Genomic DNA, 20,622 nt, shown 5'->3' on the forward strand with positions numbered 1-20,622 from the left:
ATAAAGGGTGGGGAAAATAGGAATGGAGAGTATTTTCTTTAAAGGCACCTGCACTACTTGTGAAATTGAAAGTCAATGTAGATTAGTTGTAAATGAATATAGCAAACTCTAGAGCAAGCACTATAAAACCTTTGTAAAAAAGTATCATGGAGGGGCGCCTGGTTGTGCATCTGACTCTTGATTTCAGCTCAGGTCATGAGCCCAGGGTTGTGGGATCGAGTCCCGTGTTGGGCTCCATGCAGAGCATGTAGCTTGCCTAAGAGTTTCTCCCTCCCTCCCTCCCTCTCTCTCTCCCCCCCCCAAAAATAAAAAAATAAAAGTATAATGGATATGCTAAGAATAAGATGAATCATATAAAAAGTCCAACTAAAAGCAGAGAAGGAAAAGAGGATGATAAAAATATAAAAAAAACAAGTGTAATGAGTAGAATCAGTTGCAAACGTGGTTAATATCAACCCAGCTATATTAACAATTACTCTAAATGTGGATGATCTAAAGAAGCCAATTAAAACAAGAGACTGAGAGAATAGATAAAAAGGAATATCCAACTATGCGGTCCATAAGAAACTAATTTTAAATATAAAGACATAGGTAGATTAAAAGTAAAGGAATGAAGAAGGATAAACCATGCGCACATCAGCCAAAAGAAAGGTGAGGAACCTATAACAATTTCAGACAAAGCAGATGGCAGAACAAGGAAAACCATCAGGGATAAAAGAGTATTACATAGTGATTAAGGGGTCAATTCTCTAAGAACACATAACAACCCTTAATGTGTATGTACCTAACAAGAAAGTGTCAAAATACATGAAGCAAAAATGGGGCACCTGGGTGGCTCCAATGGTTAAGCATCCAACTCTTGGTTTTAGCTCATGTCATGATCTCACAGCTATAGGGTTCTAGCCCTACAATGGACTCTATGCTGACAGCATGGAACCTGCTTGGGATTCTCTCTCTGTCCCACCTCTGCTTGCACACGAATACTCACTGTCTCAAAATAAATAAACTTTAAAAGAGAGAGACAGAGAGAGAACTAAAATCAGTAATTTAAGCTTCTACCTTAGGAAACTAGAGCAAGAAGAGCCAGGAGAAGAAAATAAAGAATAAACTAGCAGAAATCAATGGAATGGAAACAGGAAAACAACAGAGAAGCAACACAACCAAAAGCTAGTTCTTTGCAAAGATTAGTAACACTGATAAACCTATAACCAGGCTAGTCAAGAAAAAATGAGAGAAGATACAAATTGCTAATATCGGAAATGAAAGAGGAGTCATCACTATGGGTCCCACAGACATTAAAAAGATAATAAAAGATAATGACCAACTCTATGCCCTCAAATTCAATGACTTACATGATATGCACCAATTCCTTGAAACACACATGAGACAAAAACTCTCACACAAGGAGAAACAGGTGATCTAAATAGGCCTATTGCTAATAGAGAAATTAAAATAACAATTAATAACCTTCCAAAACTGCAAGCTCTGAGCCCAGATGGTTTCACTTGTAAATTTAAGGAAAAAAATTCTACCAATTCTCAAACTCTTCCAGAAAAAACAGAATCAGAAGGTGCACTACTTAACTCATTCTATGGGGCCAGCATTACCTACTACCAAAACCAGAGAAAAACATTACAGGAAAGGAAAACTGCAGACTAGTATCTCTTATGAACGGAGGTGCAAAAATCCTCAATAAAACATCAGCAAGTCCAGCAATGTAGAATATGGATTATATACCAAAACTAAGTGGGATTTTTTCCTCAGGAATGCAATATTCAAAAGTATTAATGTAATCTATCAGATCAAGAAGCTAAAAAAAATACATATTGTAAGGCCACAAGTCTAAATGTCTAAACCAAACTGACTCCATGACAGGCTTTAAGTTTCCCCTCTAAACTAGAAGGCCTAAGTTTCAGCTTTCCCGAAACTATCAGGCACTTACACATTGCCCAAGGCAGGAGTAACCACCCTTGCAACACCCAATCAGGAAAGGCCAGCGACCACCCTCCACATTGTTAAGGGAGAGGCCTGGAGATCTGGAGATAGAAACTATAGATAGGACCCTGTTACCTAATGTTAAAGTTAACCTGTTAGTCGCTGAACAAGACCCTAGGCTCGCTCTGTGATTGGTTGAATTTAAAGGGTACTCTAAATGTTGTAATTGGATCCCGCCAAAAGTAATGAATACTCTAGACAATGTGTATGGTCAAACCCGCTGTCAATGATGTTGTATGATTATGATTGGATCACTGTTCCCATGTCACAACTTCTGTAACTCCCCCTGCCCCCCCCACTCCCCGTCTCAAACCCCATAAAAACCCTACTCCGCCCTTGTTCGGGGCTCTCAGCATGGATCCATTGCATGTGAGGTCTGGGAGCCCGAGCTTAAGCCCATAATAAAGCCCTTTGCCTTTGCATACGTGACTCGGACTCCTTGGTGGTCTTGGGATTTTGGGGAGATCACGATCTGGGCATAACAATATAATCATATCAATAGATGCAAAAAAAATCATTTAAAAAAATCCAACACTCATTCATGATAAAAACTATTAGCAAACTGAGAATGGAAAAGCCTTTCTCAATTTGATAAAGAACATGTATAAAATATCTAGAAATAATATCATACTTAACAGTGAAAACCTAGATTCCTTCCACCTAAGATCAGTATCAAGGCAAGAATGTCCCCTCTAGAAATTAGCTAGAAATCCTAGCTAATGCTCTAAGACAGGAAAAGGAAATAAAAGGTTTACAAATTGTGAAAGAAGAAGTAAAACTTCACAGAATGACATGATTATCTATGTAGAAAATCCCAAAGAATCAACTAAAAAAAACCTCTGGGAATTCATGAGTGATTACAGCAAGGATTATAGCAAGGATTTAGGATGCTAACTTAATGTACAAAAATCAGGTATATTTCTATGTACCTGTGTTCTATGAAAGAAACAATCTACACAGGCCAAAGATGCTGTAAGTCCAAAAAGACTGACAAGTCCAGCTTGTTGAGAAATGGGTTTATTAAGGAGACTTATGAGCAGAAGCATGTCTTGGGTGGCTGAAAGATGAGTGATCTCCACAACCCCACCTCCACTAAGATCTGCAATTTATGGCCCAAGAAACTGGGAAGTGCTGGGAGACCACCTGGGAGAAAATGTTTGAGAATCATTATCGTATCTCGAAAGCAGATGAAGGACATTATGCGCCAAAGGTGTACTTAAGGGTGGAACTAGGCAAAAAGAAAGAATATGGCAGGGAGCCAGAAGGCTTCAGATCACAGAGAGCTTTCATCAAGGCAGATCCGTCCAAGACGGCATCGAACCGATTTACACAGCTATCAATGAACAACTGGAGTTTGAAAATTAAAACCAAAATACCATTTACATTAGCGCCAAAAACAAAAACTTAGGTAGAAGTCTAACAACATATAAACAGAATAGAAATAAGTACAAAACCCTGATGAAAGAAATCAAAGATGATCTCAATAAACAGAAATGTTTACAGACAAGAATACATAATATCTTTAGGATGTCAATTCTTCTTGACTTGATTTATATATTCAACACAATCGCAATCAAAATTCTAGCAAGTTATTTTGTGTATATGGCAAACTGATTCTCAAGTTTATATGAATAGACAGACCCAGAATAGCTGACATAATACTGAGAAGAACAAAGTCAGAAGACTGACACCAACCAACTTCAAGACTTACTACACAGCTACAGTAATGAAGACAAGAGTCATACTGGTAAAAGAATAAACAGATCAACAGAAGATAACAGAGCCCAGAATAAAACGCACACAATTACAGTCAACTGGTCTTTGACAGAGGAGCAAAGACAATACAATGAAGAAAGGCCAGTCTTTTCAAACACTGATGCTGAAAACAACTGGATATTCACATGCAAAAATTTGAAGCTAGACACAGAAGTCACACCTTCCACAGAAATTAACTCCAAGTAGATCATAGAACTAACTGTAAATATAAAACTGTAAAACTCCTAGAAGGTAACAGGAGAAAATCCAGGTAGCTTTGAGCATGGCAATGAGTTTTTAGATGCAACATCAAAAGCCTAATTTATAAAAGAAAAATTAAGCTGGCTGTATGAAAAGTAAAAACTTCTGCTCTGTGAAAGAAACCATTAAGAGAATGAAAAGACAAGCCACGGATTGGAAAAAAAATATTTGCCGAACACATACCTGATAAAAGACTCATATCCAAAAAAGACTGAGAACTGTTAAAACCCCAAGGAAAAACACAACTCAGTTAAAAAATGGGCAAAACATCTGAAGAGACACTTCTATAAACCTAAGAGTGGTCTAAAAAGTAAAGTCTATTATTTCAAAGGAATCCGATGAGCAAAAAAATGGGCAAAGAATCCAGAAGCAGACATTTCTGCAAAGAAGATACACAAATAGTAGCCATAAACGCACGAAAAGAGGTTGAACATCATCATTCCCCAGGGAAATGCAAACAACAAAAAGGAGGTATCATGTCACAAAAGTTAGAAGAAAGAAGTCGGATAAAAACAAGCATGGGCAGGGATACAGATATCAAAAGACTACACACTACTGGTGAGAATAGCAAACAGTGTGGCACCACGTTCTCCAAAATATTAAATGCAGAATTTACCATTTGACCCAGCAATTCCACTCCTAGGTATGTACCCTCCAGAACTGAAAACATGTCCACATAAAAACTTGTATGTGTATATTTCTTTTTTTTTTTTTTAATTTAATGTTTATTTTTGAGAGAGACAGACATAGCACGAGCAGGGGAGAGGCAGAGAGAGACATGGAGATAGAGTTTGAAGCAGGCTCCAGGCTCTGAGCTGTCCACACAGAGCCCGAAGCAGGGCTTGAACTTGTGAACCATGAGATCATGACCTGAGCCGAAGTCAGACACTTAAGTGACTGAGCTACCCAGGCGCCCCTGTATACATATATTCTTAGCAGGATTATTCATAATCGGCAATAGGTGGAAAGAAGCCACATGTCCAACAATGGGAAGAAGGATAAATAAAACTGGCATAGCCATACCATGGAATACTACTGGGCAACGAAAAGGTATGAAGTACTATACGTGTTATCATATGGATTAAGCTAAGTAACAGAAGCCAATCACAAACAGATGCGCATGTTATATATTCCACTTACATGAATTACCCAGAATGGGTAAATATGGAGACAGAAAGTAGATTAGCGGTTGCTTAGGGCTGGGAGGGGAAGGGTAGGAAGACTCAGGGACCAGGGACGGTCAGTGACCTGGTATAAGGGTTTTTTTGGACGTGATGAAAGTATTCTAAAATTGACTGTGGTGATGGTTGAACAACCTTCTGAATACCCTTAAAACCATTGAGCATATACTTTAAATGGGTAAATTGTAGCATATACTTTAAATTAAATCTCAATAAAGTTGTTATAAACAGTGTTACCACCTAACAGAGCTGCCAGATTTCACAAATATTAATGTAAATACAGCACAGTTCATAATTAGACTAAAAAAATTACTGATTATTCTGAGTTCAAATTAAACTAGATGTCTCAAATTTTGTGTGGCAACTCTACTCCCAAATCTATGATCCCCAACCCAGAATGTCATTATCCTCAATTCAAGATCCAGGTATCCAACTATATAGTAGTCAGTTCTCCCTGGTTCTCCCCCAAATATCAACTGAACATATAATTAAAATCACCCTTCTTCTGAGGAGAGATTCAAAATACGTTAAAAATTGGTACCTTAGGGCTTGTACAGGTCTCCCAGAGCCCTCTCCCAACCCCTGATGGCCTGGCATAAACAAGCTGGTGGTTGGATTCGGGGGTAGGGAGTGGGGGTGTCCGGGGCAGGGGTCAGCAGTTGTTTAACAAGGAGGTGGGGAAGAGTTTCCATATGTTAACACACAGCAGGCTTGCCGGTGAGGACAGGCTGAATATCAGCCTCCCTTTCTCCAAACTAAAATCATCTTCCCTCTTTCATTGCTGTGTCACCATCATCTTTGACCTGGAAACTTCACGTCCCATCCCATCTCCAAAGCACACTAATTTACTTCTTAAAAAAAAAAAAAAAATCTTTTTTTTTTTTTGATAGCTTCATTCCCCTGCTTTAAACCTCTCTATCAACTGGGTCCTACTGCGTTGGAATAAAGTCAAAATCATTCAACAATGGGTTTCATTTTACCTTCCTTGCCACGTCATTCCTTACTTCAAGTACCAGCCAAGAGAATCTGTCAGGCTCCATCCTAAAGGCACAAGGCTCCATCTTGCCTCTGGGGGTCTGCATACTAGGTTATTCCTTCTGTCTAACCTCGCCAGTCCCCCAGAAATTCTTACCCGAGCAATGCCTATTCAACATTCAAGTTCCACCTTAAAATACCAAATCCTCCATGAGCCCCTGAGTCCGGTGTTGAGTTAGGCACCCTCAGCACCGTAAAAAGCTCTACACATGAAATGGGATGCCTGGGTGGCTCAGCTGGCTAAGCGCCTAACTCTTGATTTCGGCTCAGGTCAAGATCTCGCAGTTTCAGGAGTTCGAGCCCCACATCGGGCTCTTAGCTGAAAGCACAGAGCCTGCTTAGGATTCTGTCTCCTTGTCTTTCCGCCCCTCCCCTGCACTCATGGTCTCTCCCTCCCTCTCAAAAATAAACAAACTTTAAATAAATCTTAAAAAGAAAAAAGGCTCTACACATGACTTATCACAGAACATTGTAACTGCACTGCCCATCCCCTCCTCTGTAACACCTCTCTGGGTACCTGGAGACTGCAAGCTGGGGATGCCCAACTGAAAGCGCTAGCCCTATTGGCCTATACAGTGTGTGGCACGAATAAGAACTCAACAAAGACAGGATGATGAAATCATCAGAAGTTAAAATCATATAACTAACTGTTGTAAGGGTATGGTCAGGTGTTATACCATTTCTCCTTAAGACCAACATCAAAGAAATACAGTAATTAAGCCACATTAGAAAACTTTCTTGGGGCAACTGGGTGGCTCAGCGGGCTGAGCATCTGACTGGATTTCAGCTCAGGTCATGATCTCACGGTCATGAGATTGAGCCCTGTGTCAGGCTCCACACTGACAGTATGTACAAAGCCTCCTTAAAAATCTCTCTCTCTCTCTCCCCCTCTGCCCCTCACCCCTCTCTCTTGATCCTACTCTCACTCAAGACAACAAAACCAAAACCAAAAACTTTCTTAAAAATAATCAACTTGTATTTTGTTGAAATAATTTGGAATCCAAAAAAAAGTTGCTACCTTTTTTCCTCCTGCTTATGCATGTATATACAATTATTCAAAAGGGTAAAGAAAACATATGCTACTATTTAACAAAAACTGTGGTATTCTTATTCTGGAAACCAAACACAATTGTGAAATATGAAGAAAGGTTTCTTGAGGAAACAGAAGTAACAACCTTGTTTAAAATAAACATGTAAGCAAGTCTTTTATGCCATATCTTGTTCTAAAATAAACTTAAGGGCACTTGGATGGCTCAGTTGATTGAGCTCCGGACTCTTGATTTCAGCTCCAGTCATGAGCCCAGGATTGGGCTCCAAGCTGAGCATGTGGAGCCTATCTGAGATTCTCTCTTTCCACTCTCCCCACTTACGTTCTCTTTCTAAAATAAAATAAAATTTAAGCCAGATTACAAAAATACATACATCACAAATAAATAAAATTTAAAGAAATCTCAACAGAAAAAAAAAAACACAATGGTGGAAGATAAATTTAGAAATGAGATAGGGACACAAACTATATGCTTCCTGGTTCTGTATATTTGTAAATGATGAGTCCAAAATGTGGCTCTCAGGGTCCGGGGTGCCTCTGTCGGTTATATGTCTGACTCTTGATTTTGGCTCGGGTCATGATCTCACGGTCAGGAGACTGAGCCCCACACTGGACTCCATGATGAGCAAGGAGCCTACCTGGCATGCTCTCTTACCCTCTGTCTCTTCCGGGCTCTCTCTCTAAAAAAACAAACAAACAAACAAACAAAAACAAGCAAAAAACAAAACAAAAAACCACGTGGCTCTCGGCTTACGGGTGGGCTACCACATTTGCCGTGTCAGGTGACCATTGCTACCCTTGTCCTAGAGCCTCACCTTAAACAGGATATTTCCCACATCTTCTGTCAATACCGTCTTTCTTCAGATACTTCTAAAATCACAGGATCACAGTCTTGATTATTCAACTCCTCCATTTAGAAGTCTTTCTAAAAACTAGCTGCAGCTAACACTCTCTAGGATCATAACATTTCCTTTCCGGCAACAAGCTCATAACTACGGGCAACTCTGCCGGAGTGTGGCTCGTGACCCATGGCTGCGGCGGCCAGCCACACCTGCCACAGACATAATGCCAAACTGCCTCTCCTTAAGCGTGCTTTACATTAGATCAGAAACTTATGCGTATTTAAAACCGTGTGATGATATGACAACCACCTTTTCTTTTTTCTGACACAAAATAAGGTGACCACTATGAAAACTCTGTCCTAGAATAAAGTCACGTTTTGCCTTCAGCTAGCTTCTACAGCTCGCTACAGTGGCTACAACTTCAGGCAAAAGAACCTCACATCAAAGCGCAGTTTGATTCACTCTGAAACACATCTTGTCTGATTCCTTTTGTTCTACCAAGATTTATGGACAAAAGCTGGAGGCTTCTATCCTCCAAGTTTCGATAGAAGCACTTGGAATATGCTTAGATGGACTGTTCCAGCTGTTTAAACTGCAATCCCAGGAGTCTGCCTCCTGGAGGCATTTTAGGCTTTACATATTTGAAAATGAAGAGAATGGGTCAGTCAAAGGACACACTTGAGGTCTGCATGTGACAGAAGCTGGGAAGGGGGTAACTAGTAAGAAATGGAGAACGGACTGGGGGACACCATAAACCTCACTTTAAAAATATGTTTTAGAGTAATTACTGAGAGACATATGCAGTAGGACACATGTTACTGTGCTATTTAAATACTGGCTACATGAACCTGGAATTAAATCCATTCGCTGTTTTTAACAAAATCAGACATCAATAACTCTATGCTCCCTAACCACTTGTTATTTGCATTCACTTTGAAAAACCACCTATGCCTAAAACTCAAGAACTAGTGTAACTAAGATTTTTTTTAAGTTTATTTATTGAGAGAGAAAGAGAGAGAGAGAAAGTGAGGGAGGGCAGAGAAAGAGAGAGAAAGTGAGGGAGGGCAGAGAAAGAGAGAGAGAGAGAGACAGAGACAGAGACAGAGAGAGAGAATCCCAAGCAGGCTCCATATTGGAGCACAGAGCCTGATGTGGGGCTCGACCCCACAAACTATGAGATCATGACCTGAGCCGAAATCAAGAGTCAGATGCTTAACCGATGAGCCACCCCAGCACCCCAAAAACTAGCTTTTTTTAAAAAACATTAGTGTTCTTTTAATAGAAATCACACCCATCTGTCATTACTTTTTGGTCCTTTACATACTATGATATTAATTTTTTAGTACTTAATGCCTGCTTGTTTTTGCCTAACCTATGTAACTACCAGTGAACTAAGAGCTTCACTCTTTTATTTGAGACTCATAAACAACCTTGTCAACAGATATTATCATTTCCTTTTTATGTAGGTAAGGAAATGGAGACAGTAGCCACATCACAAATGGATACAAATACACATGCCTGCACTGTTTTGGGCAGGCTTATTTAATGATTAAGGGGGCGATGATGTCATTTGAAATCCATTTTATTCCATCTAGATCCAATCAATGTGAACAAATCCATAGCTGTCTAACTTCCAAACCTTCCACACAGGACTATGTTCATGATTGCCTCTGTAAATCATAAATTTCGTCAATTACAATCCCAAGACCGCTTCTAACACATCCCAGCCAAGCAACTGAGCTCCCAAAGATTTTTCAGAACACAAAGATGAAGACACCTTGGCAATTCTGTAACAACTACATGAACAGAGCACACTAGTCTTTAAAGGTATTGCTAGGAAAATGCCACTTCTCAACGTTTTCGTTTGAGAACTGCCACCGCCTGAGGCACGCACATTTTAGCAGATTTGACACAATGTAGTAAGAATTATTCTATCCTGTGAGGCAACAGTGCTTCAGAAGGGGTTCATTTTCAAACATTTTCAAAAATACTCATCAGGAAAAGGCTTCTATCATGACAGGCAACCCTAACAGATTTAGCTGAATTCAGTATTGGTCCATATAGGGAGCTAAGGCGTCAGAGGGGTCTCTCTCCTACTGACACAAGTGAGCCTCACAATTTCTGTCAGCTTGAGTTAAATGAAAGAAAATGCAATTCATATTTCCAGAAGCAAAAGTGGCATATTTTCCAGTAAGTTTCTTGTTCTCATTTTACTATTTTAAGAGCTCTGATCACTCCCAGCGTTGCTGTGTGGCAAGATCTCCTTTCTGGTGGCTGGTCGACGTCCATGGCATGATGCTTCACCGAAACCATCTCCAGAAATGGTTTTTAGTTGTATTTAGCGTCAGCGTATTTATACACAAAATATCATATCGGTGGCACTGCGCCAATAAAGAAATAGCTCGCTCGGATTTCAGTTGAGTTTGTTAAAGGAAATCATTCTAAATTAGTGTGGCTACTGAACCACCTCCATCCTTAACCTCAGAAAATATATTCCTTCTGATTTTTGCCGTGAACACTTATTTATTCAAGTTAAATTCCAGCTCATGAATGTCGACCATACGGAGTCTAAACCTTCCTGCTGCTATTTAATATTCTTTTTCTAAACAGGGCAAGCACATGTTTGCGGCATTAGTATGCACAGCCAGATCACCGCCATGAAGTGAAATCATCTATGTATTTTTGGTAGGATCTTTAACAACTTCCACGCCCGTCAGGGAAATGGAACAAGGCTGTTTTGTTTTCAGACAGCAACAATTGTATCTCTGGTTTACTAGATGGCGCTCAAAATATTTTTCCATATGTTTTGCCGCAAAGAGAATCTGACATCAGCATGGTTTACCTTGACCAGTGAATGCAGGCTTTTTTCACCAAACATGTCCCAGAGGAAGGTCAGGTCTTCCTGGCTACCCACATGTGGCTGCAGCTGGGCTGGCAGGGCAGCTAACAGCTCATACAGGCCTATAAAATGAAAATAAAACACAAAGCGTCATCGTAGAGTGATCTCATTAACTTCGCGTTAAGGTGTGTGTAAATGACAGCTGGAACACGTCGTTTTTACTGGATCTGTACCCTGGGCCATCAAGCAAAACACTTCTCCAAAGAAACCAACGGACCTTTCGGATTTTTAAATTCCACACGAGTGTATATTAACAGGCAAGTTTTTACCTTTTGGTTATCAACATTCTACAGTCATCCAAGTTTACATAACCCGAGACAGAAAATGTGTACAAGCTTTCAAAAAAAAGAAAAGAAAAAAGGAAAGAAAGAAGAAGAAAACGCATACATTCCTTTCCTTAATCGTTATTACATTTCCCTCAATGTTAGCCAAAGAGTGAAATGAGTCATGAATAGGAAAAACTTCCTTAGAAGAACAGAAAATTGATAGAGTGGTCCATTAAAAAGGTTTTGTGGTTCCAAATAGTTCCTAATAATATATAGCTTCAAAAACATTTGCATTATCTAACGTCCAAAATCGAGTTCTAAAAAGTGAGACGGATTAATCCGTACTTGTTGTTGCTTTAGCATAGTTGCGCATTTAAAACAACAACAAGCTACACAGAATTTACGGGAAATGTGACACTCATCTGGGCGTACGGGATACCCCCTGAAAGAGTTAAGGTACAAGATGGAGGTCACTCGAGGCACGGCTCACTAGAAGCTTCCTTGGGGTAGACAGTAGCGCAGTGTTACACAGTAGCGTGCTGCATAAACCATCCATCTCCTTCAGGGGCCGTCAGACGCCCGTCCAAGAAATGTTGCGACAGTGTCTGCCCGGGACTCTTCAGGGAGGTGACCTGGCAGAAGTCAGTATCAACTCATAGCACATGTTTCACTTTCCAGTGGGATTACATGAGGTAAAAAGGACAAACTTCCTTTTATTTCTGTCTGCTGTCTACAAAAACACCAGGACCTCCTGGGATCTACAACACACGAGACTGTTGTTATTTCTGCTCTGAATAAGTGCTCCTGTTCATCAGAGGGACAGCTTTACAAGATATTTAACTGGCAAAGAATCGTAAATTATGGACTGCTGATTAGTGTATCTATTCTCTTCCTAGAGCATTATAATATTCTGATAATCAGTGATAATTCACAACTGTATTAGCTTTCACTTGGAAAGTCAGATCTGTAACTTGAGAGATTAAATTCAAACGTTCCTGGGGCTGTATTTGGCCAAAAAGATCTAGGATTCTCCAGGAAAAAAAAAACTTACCCCAATTACATTCTTAGGTATTCTTGATGGTTTATATTTATTCACTTAGAAACCTGGCCTCTTGCCCTAATTAGCTCTTATTTATAATTTAGTAATAACGTTTTTAAGGTGTCTCCACCTAATTCAATGTATAATACAGGTCTCACCTTACACAGATACATACACACACACACACAAAATAATGACAATTGCCAAGATCAGGGGTTTAAGTCAGAGGTTCAAATTTAAAATTATGTAAAGAGAAGGTAGAATTCCACTATTTTGTTACTGATTTCAGGGGCAGGAAAAATTAATCCCTAACTCCTCGGTAATATGATTAGTTTAATTAATGGTACTAACTGAAATGGAATATAATTTATGAGGTACAGTTTTGGGGGAGGCTAAATGAGGTACTATATATATAGTATGTATGTATGTGTGTATACACACACACACACACACGTATATATATTAGAACAGTCTCTGGAACATGGTAAACACTCAGCCTGTTCCACATATAACTCAGTGAGCTTCAGCCATGTTGTACTGTTATTCATCATTACTATTATTGAAAAAACAAAAGTCTGGGTCAAATAGACCAAGATTCAAATCCCACGTCTATTCTTCATTATTTCTCATAACTTACCCAAACCTTGTTTTCTTCACTGTTGAAAAAGAGATGGCCGGGGCGCCTGAGTGGCTCAGTCGGTTAAGCGTCCGACTTCAGCTCAAGTCATGATCTCACGGTTCGTGGGTTCAAGCCCCGCATCCAGCTCTGTGCTGACAGCTAGCTCAGAGCCTGCAGCCTGCTTCACATTCTGTAACTCCCTCTCTCTCTGATCCTCCCCTGCTCACGCTGTCGCTGTCGCTGTCTGTCTCTCTCTCTCTCTCTCAGAAATTAAAAAAAAAAAAAGGAAAAGAAAGAGACAGCCATCTGCACATGTAATAAGCATGAAAAAAAACCACGCAAACATGCACACGTACCAAAGTAAGTGCATGTGAGACAGGTGAAGTCTGAAAAAGGTTAATGGATTCTATCAGAGACAACTGGCCCAGTGTGATTACTATAGTTATGCAAGATGTTACTACTGAAGGAAGCAAGGTCAAGGGTACACAGGATCTGTATTATTTCTCATAACACGTGCTTCCACAATTACCTCAAAATAAAGCTGAAACAAAAGATATTATGGTAAATATGATCGTTTTAAGAATTGAAGGGGACAATGCACAGGGCAGCATTGAGCCCTGTGGCTGGTGCAGAATAGGCATTTGATTTAAATACACACACACACACACACACACACCATTACAATGGTTCAAAGTCAAGGAAATACAAATCAAATCCACACTGAGATACCACCTCACACCGGTCGGAGTGGTTAAAATGAACAAATTAGGAGACTCTAGATGCTGGTGAGGATGTGGAGAAATGGGCACCCTCCTACACTGTTGGTGGGAATGTAAGCTGGTGCAATCCCTCTGGAAAACAGTATGGAGGTTCCTCAAAAAATTAACACTAGAACTCCCCTATGACCCAGCAATAGCACTGCTAGGAATTTACCCAAGGGATATAGGAGTGCTGATGCATAGGGGCACATGGACCCCAATGTTCATAGCAGCACTCTCAACGATAGCCAAACCATGGAAAGAGCCTAAGTGTTCATCAACGGATGAACGGATCAAGTAGATGTGGTTTATCTATACGATGGAATACTACATGGCAATGAGAAAGAATGAAATCCGGCCATTTGTAGCAACATGGATGGACCTTGAGGGTGTTATGCTAAGTGAAATAAGTCAGGCAGAAAAGGAACAGATACCGTATGTTTGCACATATAGGTGGATTAGTTAGAACTTAACAGAAGACCATGGTGGAGAAGAAAGGGAAAAATAGTTGGGGAGAGGGAGAGAGGCAAACCATGAGAGACTCTTGAATGCCTAGAACAAACTGAGGGCTACTGGAGCTGGGGGGAGGGGAAGAGGGGTGATAGGCATGGAGGAGGGCACCTTGTGGGGATGAGCACTGGGTGTTATATGGAAACCAACTCGACAATAAACTATTTAAAAAAGAAGAAAAAAAGCAACAGCTTAGCTATACATTTCCCTGGACACACCACCATACTCAGAAGTAAAACCTTCCTAGTCTTTTACATATGGAAAATGTTAGCTTTACCCAAGTACTGCTTAACTTTTTGTGGGAATAAACCATATTATGTTTAAATTAAAATAATTTCTCCATTAGCGGTAGCTCATAAACCTGAGTTTTCTGGGTTTTCCTAGCTTTATGCAATCCTAATTTATATGCCACCCTAGTCTGGTCCCTAGAGATGACAGCAGCCACTACTCTTCAGCTCCCACATCTGGTGGGCACGGAGCAAAGCCAGGGGACACAGGACAGTGCCAACCAGAAATGAAAGAGGGTGAGAAGGGCAGGGCAAGTGGCCTCAACGTGGGTAACAAAGACAATCATTTCCTCTCAAATGCATCACAGGGGCCTCAGAAACCAGTGCCGGCAAAAACCCGGTCTATGTCCTCACAGGTACTTTCTATATTTAGCTCCTGGAGTTCCAATAGCAAAGTACACTACGAAATCCAAACCTTTCTGGTCCTTGAGATTGAGAGAGCAAGTGATGAGAGTTTAGATAGAAACAGACATCTTGAACAGTCTTACCTAAATCTACTCGGTCCCTGGGCAAAGCCAGGGACTACCTCCCCTGTAGTCACTCAAGCTCATTAGGGCTTCATTCCCACACACCTTTACAGTACCTATGAAGCAAGCACTGCTCATGGCTCTAAAGGTCTAAGATAAATGAGACATGATCCTTGTCCTCAGTACTTTCCGGTAGAGAGGTCAGGCATGGACAGCTCTGTTACAAAGTACAGAACAGGGTTTTAGACTGCATGGTAGGCAAGGAGGAAGACATCGGGGAAGGCTTCAGCAAAGACCACCACCTGAGTTACACCTTTCAGGGCCACATTCCTAAGAATTAGCACTTATGAATTCTTACATTCGGAGCACTATGATGGTTCCTGAGGACAAGGAGGTACAGACTATGCCACCACCTCTATGCCAGAGATCTTATAGCTTTGGTAACCAAAAATACCTATTATATACTCCCAAACAGAAGGCAATCCTAAATATAATGATCTCCTCTATTTGTCCAAGATTCAAAACCTGTTTTCTTCCAGATAAAATAAATAGATATTAGGGCTGCTGATACAATATTCAAACACCAAATTACTTTTCAGGGATGTTGATGAGATGCCGTGCCTGCTTATAATATTTAAATTATAATTTGGTTAGGAACACGCACTTTGAGTTACCTATTAAATACAAATAGGGTAAATTAGATATTTGGGTTTTGCCCCACTTGCCTATTTCATTTTATTTAACCATTTTATTTAACTTCTTCACAATGACTTCCTCATCATGAGTGCCGCTTGAGGAGTTGAAGATCATTTTCACTTCTAGTTATGTGAGATACAACACTTTTTTGAACACTTGGGAGATACCTTCACTAAGAATCTGGGTAAAGCTAGTTGCTTTTCCACCTGTCCTGTGTAGCTCTATGTTTTTGATCTCCACAACAAAACCACTAACCTATTCTCTAAGTATCTTTAACATTTGCAGATGTGAGGTTTGTAACCCCTTTCCAAGATAGAATAACGAAGCCTAGTTTAAACTACCTTGTCTCAGGGCACCTGGGTGGCTCAGTTGGTTAAGCGTCTGACTTCAGCTCAGGTACTAGTCTCATGGCTCACAAGTTCGAGCTCCATGCCGGGCTCTGTGCTGACAGCTCAGAGCCTGCAGTCTACTTTGAATTGTCTCCCTCTCTCTCTGCCCCTCCCCCACTCTGTCTCTCTCTCTCAAAAAAAAAAAGGCCAAAAAAACACTAAACTACCTTGTCTCTTTAAAACAACAATTCAGTCAAGTGATGTCTCAATGACCCCAAAAAGTGGGAATTTAGGTTATATGAGAATAACCATGGTTTCTCCAATCAACACTTTTGTGTAAGTCGGTAAAAGAGAAAACTGTCCTTAAGAAATTTTGTCTGGGCTTGAATATAAGGCAGCTGTCTCTTTTCTGAGAGAGAATTTTAATAGTGGGGGAAAAACCCTCACCTCATATTGGGGTACATATCATACAAGACAATGTCAAAGATACACGTGAAAAAAATCACCTCAAAAATATTCCGGGGGGGGGACACTATTTTTGTATTAGTGTATTTTATATATGGAGAGAAAAGGCAACAACGGAAAAACAAAAATATGACAAGGGTCATTTGATTAACAAGTATAATAATTACAGTGATTTAAAGGAGAGAGCGATCGATAAAGGTCAAAGGCTCCGCTAGCACTGGCAGGATGTGAGCTACGGTCTGAAGGAAGAAAACTGAGCCCGGAAGGGTATGCTGCCCGGGTGGAGAACACCCAAGGTCAAAGTCAGTAATACCCATGCAAATGTACAGATTTGTAAATGCACCAAAATTCTGTAAAGCTGAAGGAAATGCTAGGAAGTCCTCAAACCGACATTTCTCCTTTGTCCATATGCCTCAGTCACGGTCCAATCTGGAGACAAGAGCTGTGTGGGAACCTGAACAGAGAAAAGTTTAATACAAATACATAACAGAGGATTATGTATCAAGTGCTAAAGCAAAATCTCAAGAATACCTAGGGATGAAGGAGAAGACCCAGAAGGAAACAATACTTTTTGTTTTTGGGGAGCTCCTTCCCCAACACAAGGAGTCAGAGCTTGTTGGAGCTGGTATGACCATAACCCACCCGGTGGCTGGGTTTCCCTGGGCCAGAGATTGTCCACTGACACTGGGCCAGCAGCAAACACCCCTGTAGCTGTACAGGTGGGCAGAAAACCATGGCTGGGACTGTCAAGCGGGAAATGCTCTGCCAGGGTGTAAGTAGGTGGAGCTGGGTGACAGGAAACCACACCAGGACTGGAAAGCCAAAATAATCCCTGCAGATGGGCAGGCAACCGTGGAAATGACTAGCAAACAGAAAATACCCACTTGGGGCTAGCTGGTCAAGGCTGGTAAGGTGACTTCTGGGTGCCTGAGAGACCCCCCAGGAACACAGACTAAACTCCTCCATAGTGTTGCTGAAACTCAAGAGGAAGCCGTCCATCAGGGTGCCACTGGAACTCAAGGGGGTAAACGCCATTGGATGCTTCCCACATGGGCTGCTGCCAGTCTCGTCGGGGGGTAACAGAGAGAAGTGAAACACACCAGAGCAAGGAAGAGACAGCTCTTCTTCCTGCAGTGTGCCACTGTCACTGTCCCCCGATCCCAGCCTCAAGGAAAGATACTTAAAGGGCCCAGCTTAACTTTCACAGGGCAGGCAACGAAGTATGGATTTGGTGCTGAGAGGCAATACAATGACACCAGGCCCAATCTTCCCTACGTAGATTTAAGTGCGTGCACGCACGGGGGTGGGGCGGTTCTCTTCTTTGGGGAAGGAAGATGTTGTCTTTTTGCTTTTATTCCTCTGTGACCTCCTGTTTGGCAGTGGGAACACATGAAACATATTTAACCAGTGGTTAGTGAAGGAAAGATTTTACAAATACGGATTTTGAAACAGAAACAGCATGGCTTATTTTAGCAGGATGCGAGGCCTCCACCCAACAGCTCAGTTAGAAGATGTTAATTAAGTCAAAGTTAAGTTCAAAGGTGACGAATGAAGAAAGAGCATTCTCTCAAATTCAAGGTCCCCAAATATGCCTAGTGTTTATAAGAGGGCAGAGATAGAGTGCCGTTTTCCAACAATTAAAAAACAATAAAATCTGGGAAAACTGTTACGAAGTACAAAGAGAGCAAGATTTTAGGAGCTAAGGAAGGTGCTTATAGCAAGAGGAGCTAATTGCAGAGAGAGGCAAAGATGTTTCAAGATTTTTAGATGGGTTGCTGAAGCCTACTCTCCCCTTCCCCAGTGTTAGATGGCACATGCTAGCTGTCTGAAATCATAAAAAATGATATACTAGCGGGAATGTTTTGAACACAGACTAAACTGCTCACTCTCTGCAAGCCACTTCGTGCAGCCATCACATATGAAGACCATGATCTTGATTTCACTTCCCTGATTCATCTGAAGTTTAATGTGCTACAGCTGGCTTCTCTGTAGCCTTACTATACTGAAGGATAAACATATGTCATCATCCTTAAAGATAAAAACCTAAATGCTTCCTCCCCCTCACCAACAAACGTCTGGTCAGAGTATGCTCTTGAGGCTTTCTGAGTCCTGAGCAACATGAGCGACAGGGTCAGTGGTAGCATTTTACATACAGAATGAAATACTTCAATGTTTTAGCAACTTCGGGTTGTCTTGCGATTTTTTTTTTTTTATAAAAGTTGTAAACCTCAAGTCATAATTCTATAATAGTCTTATTACATTATGGCAAATATAGACAACATGGCTCTATTTTTAGTGCCCTTCAGCCAGGTTTCTGCACCTTTCATCATGCTAAGTCCAATGGCTGATCCGCATTCTTATGCTGCCTGGGCTACCCGTCACTTTTGTTGTGGTGGACCATTCGTTCTTCCTTGGCCCGTTTGGTTTCTGGCGTATCCCACAGCTGCTGATGGACTGAGTGGTGGTCAGCTGCTTTTTTCTTCCACCTCTAACTGTGGAGGCCGCAGGCCTCAGTCCTTGACTCCTCTTTCATGCCTACACTTAACAACCTTCAAGGATCTCCTTCAGGTTCATGGCTTCAAATACAATCCATATGCCAGTGGCTCTTAAATACAGATCTTCAGCCCAGACTGCTCTGCTGAGCTTCTGACTGTGTGGTAATGGCACTGATCTGCTACAAAGAAATTCTGACCATGTAAGAGACGGTGGGATCTGCCCCGGCAGATGGGGACAACTGGGGTCTCAGGTACAAGCGGATGGATAGCATTAGACACAAATATGGCTGGTTCACCTACAGTCCCAAGGAGGAAGGCAGAATATTCTGGAAATGTGATGCGGGGAATGTGTGGCGATTCCCTTATGATTGCTGCCGTATTCAGTAAACCATGAAACATGGTCACCCGCTGAGAGGGAGGATAGGAAAGAAAGTGCTTGCTTCTGGAAAAATAAAAGGCGGGGGGGAGGCTGAAAGAGACATCTGGGAGAATGCAAAAATGAATAAAGCAGGGAAGTCATAAATTGGTACACAGTATTGACAATATGAAATTTTAAAGCTTGCATTCCCTTTGATCCAGTGATTCACTCATTTATTCACTCATTCACTATAACTTCTAGATAGCCCAGAGGGCCATCTACATGACCGGTCTCCAGGGGCTATCAGCGTCTAATCTACGAAGAGAAACCAGAACAGGAAACAATTACTCTCACTTTTCCTGTATACATTTCTGCACTGCTTGAGTTTTTACAAAATTGATGTTACTTTTATCATTTTAAAATTTTCGCTTCTGGGTAATGATCTGATAGAAGCCTTTCTCCAGCCACGGGGCTCACAATTTCCTCTGAAATTCTGTCCCAGCCACAGAGGACTGCTACTTGCTATCGCCAGAAAGCAGAACTATAACCATGCAATCCTGCACTGATTCACTCAATAATTCACTTCCTGGTGACAGCTACTGCTGCCTTATTCCCCTCCTTCAGGACCCGGGAGATGATCTGAAAGACAGAACAAGCATGGTAACATACTTACCTCAGAGTTTCATGAAAGGTTTAACATAACACACTCAACGATATTTTGAGGGGCGTGTGTGTAAGAAGCGGGCAAAGCCCGAGACCCTGCTGCGTTTCAAGATGCCACCTGCCCCATTCCGACCTCAGTCTACACATACCAGGCACTTATCGCATGCCAGGCACTGGTAAGGACGGGGACCACAAAGGTGACGGGAAGGAAAAGAGCAAACAAGTTCCTCCCCTGGGCGTACTGTAGGAAACTACAGGGAAAATAAAGGTAAAGAAGTAACTGGGAGAGATGCTTTAATAAGGGAGTGACAGTGGCACCGTGAAAGCGTAACCGAGGGATGTGAATGACTTTCGGGAAAGCCTCCCTGTTGGAGACACAACTGGGCTGAATTGAGGGAAGCATGGACATTAACGATGAGAGTAGAAAAATCTGGCAGAAAAGAACCACGCTTACAAAGGCCCTGGGGTAGGAGGCTTAGACTCTGGAGCCAAATGACATCACTACAGATTCCAACTATGCAACTGGTAATTAACAGATCTGTGCAGCCATTTTTTAATCTGTAAAATAGACACTGCAGTGCAAACCTCAGAGGAGTGTAATGAGGATTAAATGAGTTATTCATAAAGCTTAGAATGACACCTCACCTAGCTATA

The 20,622-nt window shown here is 41.3% G+C and overlaps 1 protein-coding gene across 1 annotated transcript in view; it reads right to left on the reverse strand.

Annotated features, from left to right (window-relative positions):
* Positions 1-20,622, reverse strand: part of MPP7 (membrane palmitoylated protein 7) — a 206,297-nt gene that overhangs the window by 162,586 nt on the left and 23,089 nt on the right. The window contains exon 2 of the mRNA XM_039254767.1: positions 10,960-11,078. Within this exon, the coding sequence (XP_039110698.1) occupies positions 10,960-11,078 (119 nt within the window). The remainder of the gene's footprint in view (positions 1-10,959; positions 11,079-20,622) is intronic.

Source organism: Hyaena hyaena, unplaced genomic scaffold, assembly GCF_003009895.1.
Source record: "Hyaena hyaena isolate Hyena2069 unplaced genomic scaffold, ASM300989v1 scaffold_498, whole genome shotgun sequence".
Classification (NCBI taxonomy): Eukaryota; Metazoa; Chordata; class Mammalia; order Carnivora; family Hyaenidae; genus Hyaena; species Hyaena hyaena.